This window comes from Necator americanus, chromosome I (assembly GCF_031761385.1).
Source record: "Necator americanus strain Aroian chromosome I, whole genome shotgun sequence".
NCBI lineage: Eukaryota > Metazoa > Nematoda > Chromadorea > Rhabditida > Ancylostomatidae > Necator > Necator americanus.
Genome location: NC_087371.1, coordinates 31044659 through 31057468, shown reverse-complemented (window position 1 = coordinate 31057468; position 12810 = coordinate 31044659). Strand labels below are relative to the sequence as shown.

The 12810-nt window shown below is 33.9% G+C and overlaps 3 protein-coding genes across 3 annotated transcripts; 1 reads left to right on the top strand and 2 right to left on the bottom strand.

The window, feature by feature from the left end:
* Nucleotides 1-1119: 1119 nt before the first annotated feature.
* RB195_007387 (uncharacterized protein) lies at nucleotides 1120-12529 on the top strand (the record flags this gene model as incomplete). Its single annotated transcript, XM_064180981.1, has 4 exons — nucleotides 1120-1260; nucleotides 4560-4703; nucleotides 4827-4952; nucleotides 12395-12529. 4 exons carry the CDS (start codon nucleotides 1120-1122, stop codon nucleotides 12527-12529), a joined length of 546 nt encoding a protein of 181 aa, XP_064037809.1.
* Nucleotides 1154-5222, bottom strand: RB195_007388 (uncharacterized protein; the record flags this gene model as incomplete). The annotated part of the gene is made up of 2 exons (XM_064180982.1): nucleotides 1154-1490; nucleotides 5065-5222. 2 exons carry the CDS (start codon nucleotides 5220-5222, stop codon nucleotides 1154-1156), a joined length of 495 nt encoding a protein of 164 aa, XP_064037810.1.
* Nucleotides 11716-12749, bottom strand: RB195_007386 (uncharacterized protein; the record flags this gene model as incomplete). The annotated part of the gene is made up of 3 exons (XM_064180980.1): nucleotides 11716-11815; nucleotides 12347-12542; nucleotides 12707-12749. The coding sequence occupies 3 exons, from the start codon at nucleotides 12747-12749 to the stop codon at nucleotides 11716-11718; spliced, it is 339 nt and encodes a 112-aa protein (XP_064037808.1).
* Between the last annotated feature and the right edge of the window lie 61 nt (nucleotides 12750-12810).

Below are 12810 nucleotides of genomic sequence, written 5' to 3'. Positions count from 1 at the left end.
TATATTTATCACATATTGTTTTATTTACACTTATGTAATATGTATTTATTCCATAATTATTTTTTATTTCTAAACAAATTCTATTTAATGTTCCGGATCTATTCCGTAATTCTCTGTCGCTCTAGATAAAACGTAAAATTTTACATTATATTCATTATATAGTATTTTATTTATGAGTATTTATGTCATATACTTATTTGTTTTATCTATTTTTTTATTTTTGAAGTAATTATGTCCAAGTTTTCGGATCCATTCTGTAATTCTCTGGTATCCCTACGTAAAACGTAGCACCTTTTATTTCATACTTATTATAAATTATTTTATTTAAATTTATATTATATATTATTTTATATTTATTTTATATTTTTGAAAAAAATTCTATTCAATTTTCATTTATTTGCTTGCTAATTACTTTGAACTCGATCTGCAACGTTTTGTGGATATTTTTGTTCGCTTTTTTTGTTGCTAGATATTTTTTTAAAAATCTTTGCAGGCTGCTATTATCTACAAGTTTCTAGTCTTAATCAAAGGCTAAGATTTAAAAAAAAAACCTTATGAAGGAGTTAGCCGAACAGAGCAATGAACCTATAGTACATTGGAATTGGACTTTTTAAAATCTTTTTAAAATAAAGATCTTTTTTTGAATAGAAATGACTAGAAACTAGGAAGTAGATTGACTAAAAAGTAAAACTAAACTAAAAAGTTGCGTTAAGCCGAATAATGGACCATATATCTGACCTATGCTGCTTCTAAGGCCGAATAACAGGCCGCCTTGGGACCTAACGTTACAGATCGGAGCATTTATAGCAACCATCACGTAATTTATATTCTTCCACAGTATTTTAATGCTCTTCTCGCTGATTAACGATTTCCATGTTGAAAATGTACTTTCGTTCTTCTTCTAAGGAAAGGAGAATCGAGAAGAGTCGATGGTCCTCGGGGACCTTCACATCACACAGTGAACGAAGCCATTTTTCCACGAATTTCACTGCTATTTCTCTTTCCAGTTCATTTTTCTCAACATCAACTCAGAGCGGGGGGAGAACAAAAAAAAACTGGTTTCGTCGCTCCATATTTTGCTCATGCACGTGTCTGGCGTTGTTCACTTTCATAGAAAGCATGAGGCGTGAATTCCTCTGTGTGTACCACATCGTTACGGATTATATTTGTCGAGTTCATCCACATTGTCGTCGTCGTCGTCGTCGTCGTCGGAACTCGTTTGTCGGTGGCGGCGGACGTCGTCCATGTTCCCATCCGTGGGTGAGTGCAGAGGTCGCGCCCAGTGTGCACTCGAACTCTTCCGGACTCCTTCCCGGAGCCCTTTGGAATGGAGCGCTTCCTTTTTCCGCTGAGGAGCCGGGTCGCACACCCTCTTCTTTCCCTTTTTCTTCTTCTTCTTCTTCTTCTTGGCGGTATCTCGTTCCTCCTCTGTCCTCTGATTGCCTATTCGTTTTCTTTGTCCTTCATAACTGTTCAGCGGCCTTCTGTTCCTGTAATTGCATTCGAGATGCAAGATGCAAAGCGGCTTTATTCGTTCCAACCTGTCGATTCCTAACTGCTCTGAGGAAAAAGAAAAGAAATTAAAACGGAGAAAGAGAAAAGAAAAAGAAAAGAGTTGGAATTACTTATTTATTATTTGTTACTTTTAATGTTTATTTGCTTTTATTATTGATATTTTTGAACAACTTTTTCAAACAGCGAATTAACGTTACTGTTTTTCCGCACCTTAACCTGATTATTACTCTTCTAGTGGCTCACATGAAAAATCTTCTAGAATTCTATGATTAAATTAAATTATATGATTATAAATCTTATTTCTTATTAATTTTTATTTTTATTCTTTTTTCTTAGGATTAAATTAAATTATATAATTATAATTCTTTTTCCGTATTAATTTTAGTTTTTTTTTTCTAAATTTTTATTTTATTAGTTTTATTTCTTCTTAGTTTCCTGCTTTGGCTAGGGTTAGGCCAGGGAAAGAGGGAAAACGAAATTAAAACAGAGTAAAAAACATTGGAATTGCTTATTTATTATTTGTCATCTACTATTTTTATCATTTATTTGTTTTATTATTGATATTTTAAATATTTAAAAATATTTGTTTTCTAGTACCCAAGATATCGCAATTATTTTTCTACCCCTTATCCTATTTCTTTTTCTTCAAGCTGTTCGCATGAAGAATCCTTTGAAATTCTCATATGATTAAATTAGATTATATAACCATAATTCTTATTTCTTTTTTCTTATTAATTTTAGTTTCTTTCTAAATTTTTTGCTCTATTAATTTTATTTCTTACTAATTTTTTGCTTTGGCTTCGCTTAGGCCAAGGGAAGAGGGAAAAAAGAAATTAAAACAGAGAAAAACACTGGAATTACTTATTCATTACTTGTTACCTATTTATTATTAGTTTTATTATTTATTTGCTTTTACTATTGATATTTTTAAATAACTTTTTCAAACAGCGAATATAACGTTGCTACTTTTTCCGCACCTTAACCTGCTTCTTTCTCTTCAAGTAATAGCTCACATGGAGAATCCTTTGAAGTTCTCATATAATTAAATTAAATTATAAAATTATATTTCTTATTTCTTATTAATTTTAGTTTTTCCTAAATTCTTTATTTTATTAATTTTATTTCTTATTAATTGAACAAATTTGACACAATTAATCAAAAGAATGCAGGTGATTTGGATGTTTTTTTTGGCATGGGAGAAATCCGTCGAAAGAATTATAAATTTTATTTCCTATTAATTTTTATTTTCATTCTTTTTTCTTATTAATTTTTATTTTTAATTTCTTAATTTTAGTTTTTTTTTTAGTTTTCATTCTATTAATTTTATTTCTTATTAATTTTTTGCTTTGGCTTAGCTTAGGTCAGGGGGAGAGAACAGAGTTAGTAAACCCGGGAAAAAAAAACCACTACCAGGCAGAGTTGTTTGTTCCCGGGCAGTCCAGAAAGACGTATCCGGACTTCTCCCAAGTTTGTTCTTTCCTTCCTTTCCTCACGAGCAGAATCTAACTCTGAACTGGTTTTCAATGGATTCTCTTCTCATTACCTACAGTACCACCACCCTCATCCTCGTTTATTTTTTATGAGTTGAAACCGAACCAATCTGATTCAATTCGAACTTGGCGACATTTCAATGACGCTCCATTTCAGATGTTCTCAACCTCAATTTTTTTTTCTTCAAAATGTTCTGACTCAGACAAAGTCTGCTTCTTTTCTTCCCGTTTTTTTCTGGCGCACCATTAGTGTATGTGAATAAATAGACAAATAAACGAATAAATAAATAAATTTGATAATTCCAGTAAATTCTAATAAAGTATGTAGTTATATAATGTTTTTAATAATGTAATTATATTAAAGCAATTATTCCAATAAATTTTCCTTTAAATTTAGAATTCTAAGCAAAGCGTGTGTACTGCAACTACGGTAATTTTCAATAATAAAAAATTGATACATTAATAATAATAATTCAAAAATAAAAAATTAACATATAAATAATAATAATTTAATAACAAAGTAAAAAGTAAAAAGTAGCAGTAGTACTAATAAAGCAAAAAAATAATACATTAATAATAATAGCAATTTAATAGTGAAAAATTAGTACATTAATATTAACATCAATAATGCAAGTAATTTTCCGAGAGAAAAAAAACGTGAGTACGGCAACTACGGTAATTTTTAATAATAAAAAATTTGATAATTCCAGTAAATTTTGATAAAACAACTATGTAATGTTTTTGATTATATAATTATATTAAAGTAATAATTCTAATAAATTTTTTCTTTGAATTTAGAATTCTAAGCAATCGAAAATGACGAGGATCCGCTTAGTTTACATGAATATTCCCGCGCGCTTTCATTTCAAATCTATGAATACACATAAAGGAATTTCTCATGTTTTTCATTTTTTTTTCCATCGCTTCTCGCGCTTCTCAAACTGCATAACAACAATTTTTATGGTATTTGTTCGTCTTTATGGGGTATTTCAAATTTTTCTCCATCGAACTATCGTTTTCTCTGTGTTTTGGATTTATTTTTGCAATAAAATCATTTAATTCTAATCTAATCGATTTCTGAGTGACTTATGATTATTTATTATTATCATTTATTATTTAAAATGTTCTGACTCAGACAAAGTGTGTTTCTTTTTTTCCATTTTTTTCTGGCGCAGCATTAGTGCATGTGAATAAATAAACAAATAAACGAACAGATAAATAAGTAAATCTGGTAATTCCAGGAGTTATTTATTATTTATTCCAGTACTTATTTTTATTTATCATTTATTATTACTTATTATTTGATTATTTATTAAGAATTCGAAAATAATAACATGCGTCCCCGGCAAAAACCACGACGACGATGTTTCTTATCGCCGTCTAATTCGGAACTGCTTTGTTTTTAATGGAGTGAGATAGCGTTATCACCTCTCAGGGTCCCCTCTCACCTCTCACCGGTCGCCTCCTTCCTCGAGTTTACACGGTGACCTCTTCTCGACCTCCTCATGAGAAACTTCTATTGTCTTCTGTGTGATATCTCACTTCACCTTCCAGGGATATGCGCCTAACAGCTTTGCTGCTGAGACTTGGGACCCATCGGTTGGGACTTTCACTACCGACAGTCCCGATGGCGGCAGTGACGATTGCAGCCAGGTGTTTGTCATGCAAGAACCGCGTCATGTTTTGTATGTAAATAAGGTAGTTATCGGCAAAAAGCTGTTCATCGATCATCGATTTCGACGATTTCGGGGGGACGACGGGGGTAGGTCGGGTGGGGGGAATCTCGACACATGTCCCCGTATTTCGTGTACACGAATTTAGGCCGATTCATTGCTGGTTAACGCTGACGTACGTACGTACGTACGTACCGCCGACGGTCCGCCATCCGTGTGTCTGGGAAGTGTCGCTCGCCTCCGCGGACCTCATTGTCGAGGACTTTCGGCGTATGTATGTGTGTGTGTTTGTTGCATTTGCATTGAAATCCGTCAAGTGGCCCTCAACGCGTGACAAGCCGCGAAAATCTCCGCAATTTTACACACACACACTACACACGACCGACGATCCGATTTCCCGGAGAGCAGACACTTTTTGCACTCGTGAAGTGCTTCTTCCTCCGACAGCACCTCCCGGCGGACCAACCGGAGGAGGAGGTGACAAGAAGATGAGGTGCAGGTCCAGCAGCAGCAGGTGAATTCCTACTGCTGCTGCTGCTGCCATCAGCTCCAGCTCCGGCTCCGGTTGTACAGCTTGCTCCGCACGGGCGCGGTGTTTGATTCCAGTGTCGATCCGTATTATTTGCTCAGATTGTTAATGTTCAGTTCGCACCTTGCTGTGCTTTTTTTCTCTAACTCTCCGGCTACATTTCATGTCTCCTATCTGACTTTCTCTCTCTACGACCTCTCCCATGGACAGATCACTCTCTATTCAAATTGTGCATAATTTCCTTTGACACCTCACCTCTCGGGATATGATGGGGCGACCGACGATCCCGCCGCCTACGGTCAATGCGCGTATTTGCTACGTTTACGTTCGCTGATTCATTACCGGATCGTGGGAATCCCGCCAATTTGTGTAGTTTTGGGGGAATACGTGGGAAGAATGCGCGTATGTGGCCTACGTATGTATGTGGAACGACGTATGACGCATCCTTTATCTCTACATCGTTCCAGAATGTTCCATTTCTGGACAAGTGGTTCCGATTTGATTGCTCCTTTTCACCGCTGTATGTTCCACAAATGTCTTTCTCAATTATCCATAGATTTTTTCGATTGATTTCTTTAGATTTGATTTTTGATCTGCAGCCTGGATTAATGTTGATCTTCTTTGACTAATTAATTGAAGTGTACCACCCTTGATTAGTATTGATCTTCTTTCGTTAATTAAGCAATTAGCACATAAATTGATCACAATTGATTAGAAATTGATTAGATTTTTGAGAATTTGTATTTGTTATCCATGAAGAATAGTTCGCGTTAGTTCTTTTTAATACATTTAGCTGCGGTTTTCTTGTACCCTAACCAAAATATCATTGTCTAGGTCAAAATAATTAACAAGTAATAGGTGAAATTAAAATATCCTTGTATTCGTGTAGATAAATAAAAGGATAAATAAATAAAAACAACGTTTCATCCAGAGATCCAGTAACGCCGCCAGGAGTTCCTCATGTTCTTTCGACGCTCTGTGTCACACTATATTCTACGTAATTTGTCTTCGCAAACATCCGTCCGTCCGTCCGTGTGCCGCCGCCGATACATCGCCGACAAGTGTCGGCATCATTTTTTCCCCAATCGCGTAGGTCAACCGAAGATTCGAACGAAGTCGAGTCGAGTCGAGTCGAATCGAATCGACCCTCAGCCTCAGACGATTGAACTCGTTCGAAACGTTTCTTAAAACGGGTTCTGCTAGCTGGCTGGCTGTGCGTGTGCGTGTGTCTGTGGTTCGCGGTCAACTGCCATTCATCGCTTGACCTTTGCACGTCGTAGCGCGTTCAGATCACCGAGCAAAGGCGTTCGGTTCGGTTCGTTCGACGTTCGTTCGTTCGCGTTCGTTCAGCGATCGTCCCCATTGTGCACGTGCTGTGCTTACCGGCCGTATTAGCTATATGCTATGGATCGTGTTGTGTTTATGACCGTGTTCTCTCTCTCGCGCTCTCTCGCTCGCTCGCGCGCACACACACACTCTCGTCCGATTCGTATTTTCTCTTTTTATCAGAACATCAGCTGAACATCATCGCACAGCTGAATCGTACTGTAGATAGATCTTCTGGATGTAGCACATACATTATCCGTGGAGAACTGGGTTTCTTTATAGAATATTTTATATTATTATTATTATTTTTATTTTTGGGGAAAATATTGTTCGGAGAAGGGGACTCAGTGCCGCCCTTATTTCTCGACGCTCTAATTTACTTTTTACTCTTAGTAACCTTAGATTACATGCCATAGATCCTTTAAGACTAATGCTTAGGTCTTAGGGCCCCGAATGATTTAATTATTTATTTCGAGAAATTTTGGGAAATATAGAAAAATTAGAAAAAAAAAGAAAATAAAATATAGGAAAAAAAGAAAAAAACTTTAGATTACATCTCCTAAATCCTCTAAGACTAATGCTTAGGCCTTAGGACCCCAACTGATTTGATTGTTTATTTCGAGAAATAAGGGCACCGCCCCGCCAATTATTTACGTCAATCCTTTTCTGGACCTATCGCTTCGTCCCCTTGGAATATGCATATCGTAATCGATTCACAAAAATTGTAAAAGTAAGTAAGTAAGTATAACTCTTTGATTCTTGTCCTGGAATCGATTTTGTTTCTATTTTTTCTTATTTTATAGATCTATAAAAATCGTAAATTACTAACTACTTTACGTACTAAGGCATCACCTACGTATGAATTAATTTTTCAGAATTTTCGGCCATTATCAGGTGTTTTTTATTGAATGGAAATTTTTTGACTGCACACTAAGGCTCGATGAAGTTAACTTATGAAACTTTGATTCTTGTCCGGAATCGATGTCTCTCAGATCCAGTAAATGGTTAAATCTTCTGCTCTCTGGATTTTTGAAATATTCCATTTCTTCCCACCTGTCCAGCTATGACCATTGTTGCATTTTATTTTAAAGTTCTAAAAATATTTATTATTCTCTTTCCAACCTTTACTAGAATTAATGCAACTCTAGTTCTTGTTTCTGTCCTCATAATTGAATTCTTTTCAGAAAAAAAACATCGATTTTTTAAGAAATAATTTCCATTTTTTTCTGAATTAACTTCTCATCATCGCTTTCCCCACTTGATTTTTATTTCTATGAAAAAAATTCACTCCTAAACAAATTACGTACTGTATGAAATACTTGGATTGATTTATTCATCACAATTCGTTCAAGAAACAGGTCATGTCACTATCTATAGTTCAGGATGACCGCGTTACCTCCATGCTGTTGATTTTTCCTGGTTCGATGAAGAAAAATGTTTACACAACAAATTGACCCATATGAAAATTTCTCAGTGTTTAAGGATAAATCTACTGAAAAGAAAATCTCTCAGAACTTTTAATTTCAATTCTTTTTCCAACTTTCTCTTCAAAATCATTGAAAATTTCCGAAATTAACTTCCCACCATCATTTTCTTCGCTTGATAATGTTTTTATTTCTTTCTTTAGCTTTCTATTTCCTAGTTCTGTTTCTTGTTTCTGAAAAAAATAATATTTTCAAATTGTGACGATTGGTTCAAGCTGCTGGAACCCACGCCCACCGTAGTGACGTCGCCGGGGACCTTGTCGGGGCTATGGTGATGGTGGCCTTGAGTTCCATGCGTGGATTCATTGTTGCTGGAGGACCCTCGAACCGTTTGAGTTTCCAACCGTCGTCGATTGCTCCTTTATGAATCACTCTCCCCCTAATTGCCTGTCTTTGTTTACAGTACTCGTGTATCGTATTCTTTCTTTTGAATTCTAGAACCATTCCTTCGGTTACGAGGGTCCCATGGGTATTTCTAGGCATATGAAATAGACAAAAAAATAAATAAATGAATAATAATAAGTAATAATAGATAATTTTAAATAAATAAGTAATAAATAGTATTCATTTATTTTTAGGCATATCTAGTAAATAAAAGTAATTAAAGAATAATGTAGATCTAGTAGAATATTATTAAGCAATAATCTAATGTAACAGAATATAATTCAATAGAAAGTTGTAAATAAACAAGCCATAAATAATTGTAATAAAAATAAGTGAAGAAAATTTTAAAAAATGTAAATTAATGAATACGAATCTTCTTAGCACCTACAAACTTGTAGCTGGCCTATCGTATCGTGTAACTAACCCCGATAATCCTTAAGCCGCTCCGCAACCTCAACCCCGACCGTAAGACGTATGGCGGCCTCATATGTGTTTGTATGGATGGTCCTAATTATGCACCAGAACGACCGTAAACAACTTCTTATCCCTAAGATTTACCGCTTATATTTATGTGCTCTTCTGTTATTTGTATTTTTCTGTCGCTTACCGCTGCTCCTTATGTCCTTCGTCTCCAGAATAATAAGAATCTGAAAAATATACTAACAACACTTTTTTAGCTTCAGCTATGTTATAATATTTGTCATCAGAAATTACGGAAAAAAAGGAAAGAAAAAATATGAAAAAAGACAGAAAGCTAGTGAAATAGAATGTTGTTCATATTTTCACCCACGTATGAATAAAATTTTCAGAATTTTCGAAAATTTCTACCTGTAAAGAGGAGATTGCAGGTTCTTCTGTCTGTGAACCTCGACATTCCATATTCTTTTATTCTTCGATCACTACTTTCATTCTTTCGTTATTCTTTTTACTTCTTCAAAATTCTTTTTTCTTTTGTGTATTAAATCTCAAACGTTATGAGGTAAAAAATTGTTCTTCTCACCTATAGCGGATTAGAGAACTTTTTTCTAATCTATCTCTATGTATTTTTGCTTCAGCTTCTTCATGTTTTTTTCTTTCTTTCTCTGTTTTCCTATTTGTGCTGATTTTTAACATTGGGGACTTTTTTCTGCTTATTCCTTAACAAATACTTTGTGGTTGAGTCGTTTGACCTACTTTTTGTGATCCAAATAATGATGAGGATATCTGTATCTAGATTTAAATACATAGTTCTTTGAAGTTGCTGGGAAATGAATGGAACGGCAGAACTTTTTTATTAGATCAATTAAAGTTAGAAAATTCACTGGAAATCTATAGATTTAATTCTTCTTTAGATGACTGGAAAAGAAAGCGAGAGCGAAAAATTATCCAAGTTTTTTTTTCGGAATGTTGCCGAAACCCAGCACTCAGACATAAGGGCTTTCTTTTTCCTCTAAAGTTCTATCAAAAAAAAGAAATTTTTGAATGAAACTAGCACCGAGTCAAATATATGTCAAACTGTGAAAGGTGGCCCCAGATTAAAGACTAGATAATTGCAGCCGATTCAATTCAAAATCGATCACTTTTTAAAGAAAATTTGAAAATTTACTCCGTTCTTTTTGTTGGTACTGATCGATATGTTACAATAATTATAAATTCTGTGAAATTCTAGTCTAACGCAAAAAAGAAAAAGATTTCGTACCACAAAAAAATGAGTAAAAACTGCCAGAATCGCATCACCACACCCATGTAGGATCTGAAAATATGATGCAAAAATATGATAAAATAAAAATAAAATATGGTGTGAAAAAAATATGATGCAACTTTCTTATCAATGCTCTTCATTTCACATGTTTTAATGTTCTCGCACAACATCTTCGAAGAATTTCATGGTCGAATTTTCAAAAGTCTGTAAAGTAGGGAAAATTTTCGAATTTTATGCACAAAAGCACTTGGAATGATTTCTAAACTTTCGTTAAAAAAAAACTGCAAAATCTTAAAAAAAAACAAAAACCGCGAAATTAAAAGAAAAAATATTGCGGAAATAATCTGGAGATCAAAGGGTGTGATTTTATATTATTACCTGGATCTTAATTAGCCTTAATCTTAATTAGTAAGTAATTAAATAAGGAAATATTGTCAATACATAGTACAAACAGCACTAAATGCATACCATTTTCCTAGAAAGATCGTCACTAACTTCCCTGTGAATTTTAATACTTTAAGGTTTATTAGAGAAATTAAAAAAAAAGTGTACTCAAGTAAACAAGCGATTCACAAGCATTTTCATCGATATTTCCTCATTTTTCTCTTCCTCTACTCATTTTCTACCTCGAATCTCTATTTAGGGTGATAGTAAATCCAAGGAACAGCTCTATATTGACAATGACAATGCCACAGTTTTTTGTCCTTTTGTTTTTTGTTTTTCTTTGTTTTTTTTTGTTTTTGTTAATCATCGTTAGCTTTTTTCCATCCACTTTTGAAAATTCTAAAACTTCCTGGAATTTTTTTTGCTGGTTTTTAAAAAGAGCAAACTACATATACATTAGATGACGTAAACATCTTTTCTCTTTTTTTTTAGCTTCCAAAATCCTCATTTCTCAGGAGAAAAGAATTGAAATAAAGTAAAATAAATAATAAGTAATTTAAAAAATCCTTTATAGATAAATCTTTTTATTTAAAAATTTTTTATTTTTTGTCAGCTATACTTTCTATGGTTTTCATATCAGTACCAGGATTTTTTTTTCACATAATCATTAGTCCATTCTTATGTAACCATTCACAAATTGTTCCCTTCTGCTCCACTTTTCCTCCTTGATCCCTATAAATATTGCTTTGCATATTGCCTTCTACCTGATTTTTTAATGATTCATGGGTAAAAGTTTCTTCAGAGTTTCTTCATTTTCCTTTTCCTCTGTGCCTTCTTTTTCAAATCTCCGTTAAGTGTAGCCGATACAAAATTTATGAGATAATTCCAGATCGTGAACATCACTTCTTCTTGATTTCCGGAAAATTACAGTTGACTCTAAACTCACCAGGATTTGTGTTAGGCTGAGATGTAATCGATAACTACTATAAATTAAGTTGATGCATAAGTAATGACGTTTTTTCAAAAATTTTAATTCCCACACAGAAAAAAAGAGTTTAACGTTATGGAAGAAGTTATTTGAAAGAGTATTTCCCTCTAGAAGACATTTTTTTTGATTTTTATACTAACTTTTTTTATACTATATTAGAAAAATACAATAAAATATACACTTTTTTATACTATACTAAAAAAAACAATTGATAATAATATTGTTATATCCGCTACTGGAAAAGATTTTCTCTCCACGAATTTATATATGTACAATTAATAACAATAATAATAATAATAATAATAATAATAATAATAATAATAATAATAATAATAATAATAATAATAATAATATAGGAATACTTTAACTTATAATAATATAACTACAACTACAATCTATTATAAATAAAAAAAAAAAAAAAATTAAGAAACTACAAGACAAATTAAAGTACTACAATCTAACGTAGTGAATTTAGTTATGTTCGCTCAAAAATAGCAACTTTGATGCTGTTAATTAAAGTAAGTTAAAAGTCACTAAATAATATAGTAGTACTAAAATAAATGATAATAATATAATGATATTGATGGTAATTTTGTTAATTTTTACATAAATATTATTAAAAAAATGATGAAATGTGAAAAATGTGAAAAAATAATGTTTTTTTTCTCTTTTTGGTGCACTATCTGTGTATGCGAATAAATAAATAAATAAATAAAATATCTTGGGTAGCTGAAGGTGTTCCCAGGGTATTGTTATGTGTATTCCGCTTGAGTTGTTCCCGGTGCAGAAGAGCTACATACATACACTTCATATGCAGACGTGACAGGCGTGGAAATCTTAGCAGCTCTTAGTAGCCGGCGGATGGATTCACTCCGGCGTGATGCTCACTCACCACTGCACTGCACTCTGTGATTGTTTCTCCACATAATGCGCGTTGTAGCATGAATGGCGCGGACAACATACGGACGTACGTCGCATCGTCGCGAGAATAGGAGGAGTAGGAGAAGGAGGTGGAGGAGGAGGAGAAGGAGGTGGAGGAGAAGGAGGTGGAGGAGGAGGAGGTGAGCGTGAGTGAAGTAGTTGTGACGCTTATATGAGCATTATTCGACGAATATCCTCCACTCGTCCGGTGACGGAATGATACATCACTCCCGGATCCCCCCGCCACGCTACAGCTTTATCCGCTTCATGAAAAGATTTTATCTTCACAAATTTACATATATCTATTCTCAATATGTGTGTGTATGCGTACCAGAATTGCTGAATTCCTGCAAAACTTCAACGTTTCCTCCCATCCTGCAAAGTCGAAGCTTTTTCCGACCCGAATGTGTCCTTTCTTTATTCATCCTCCATCTC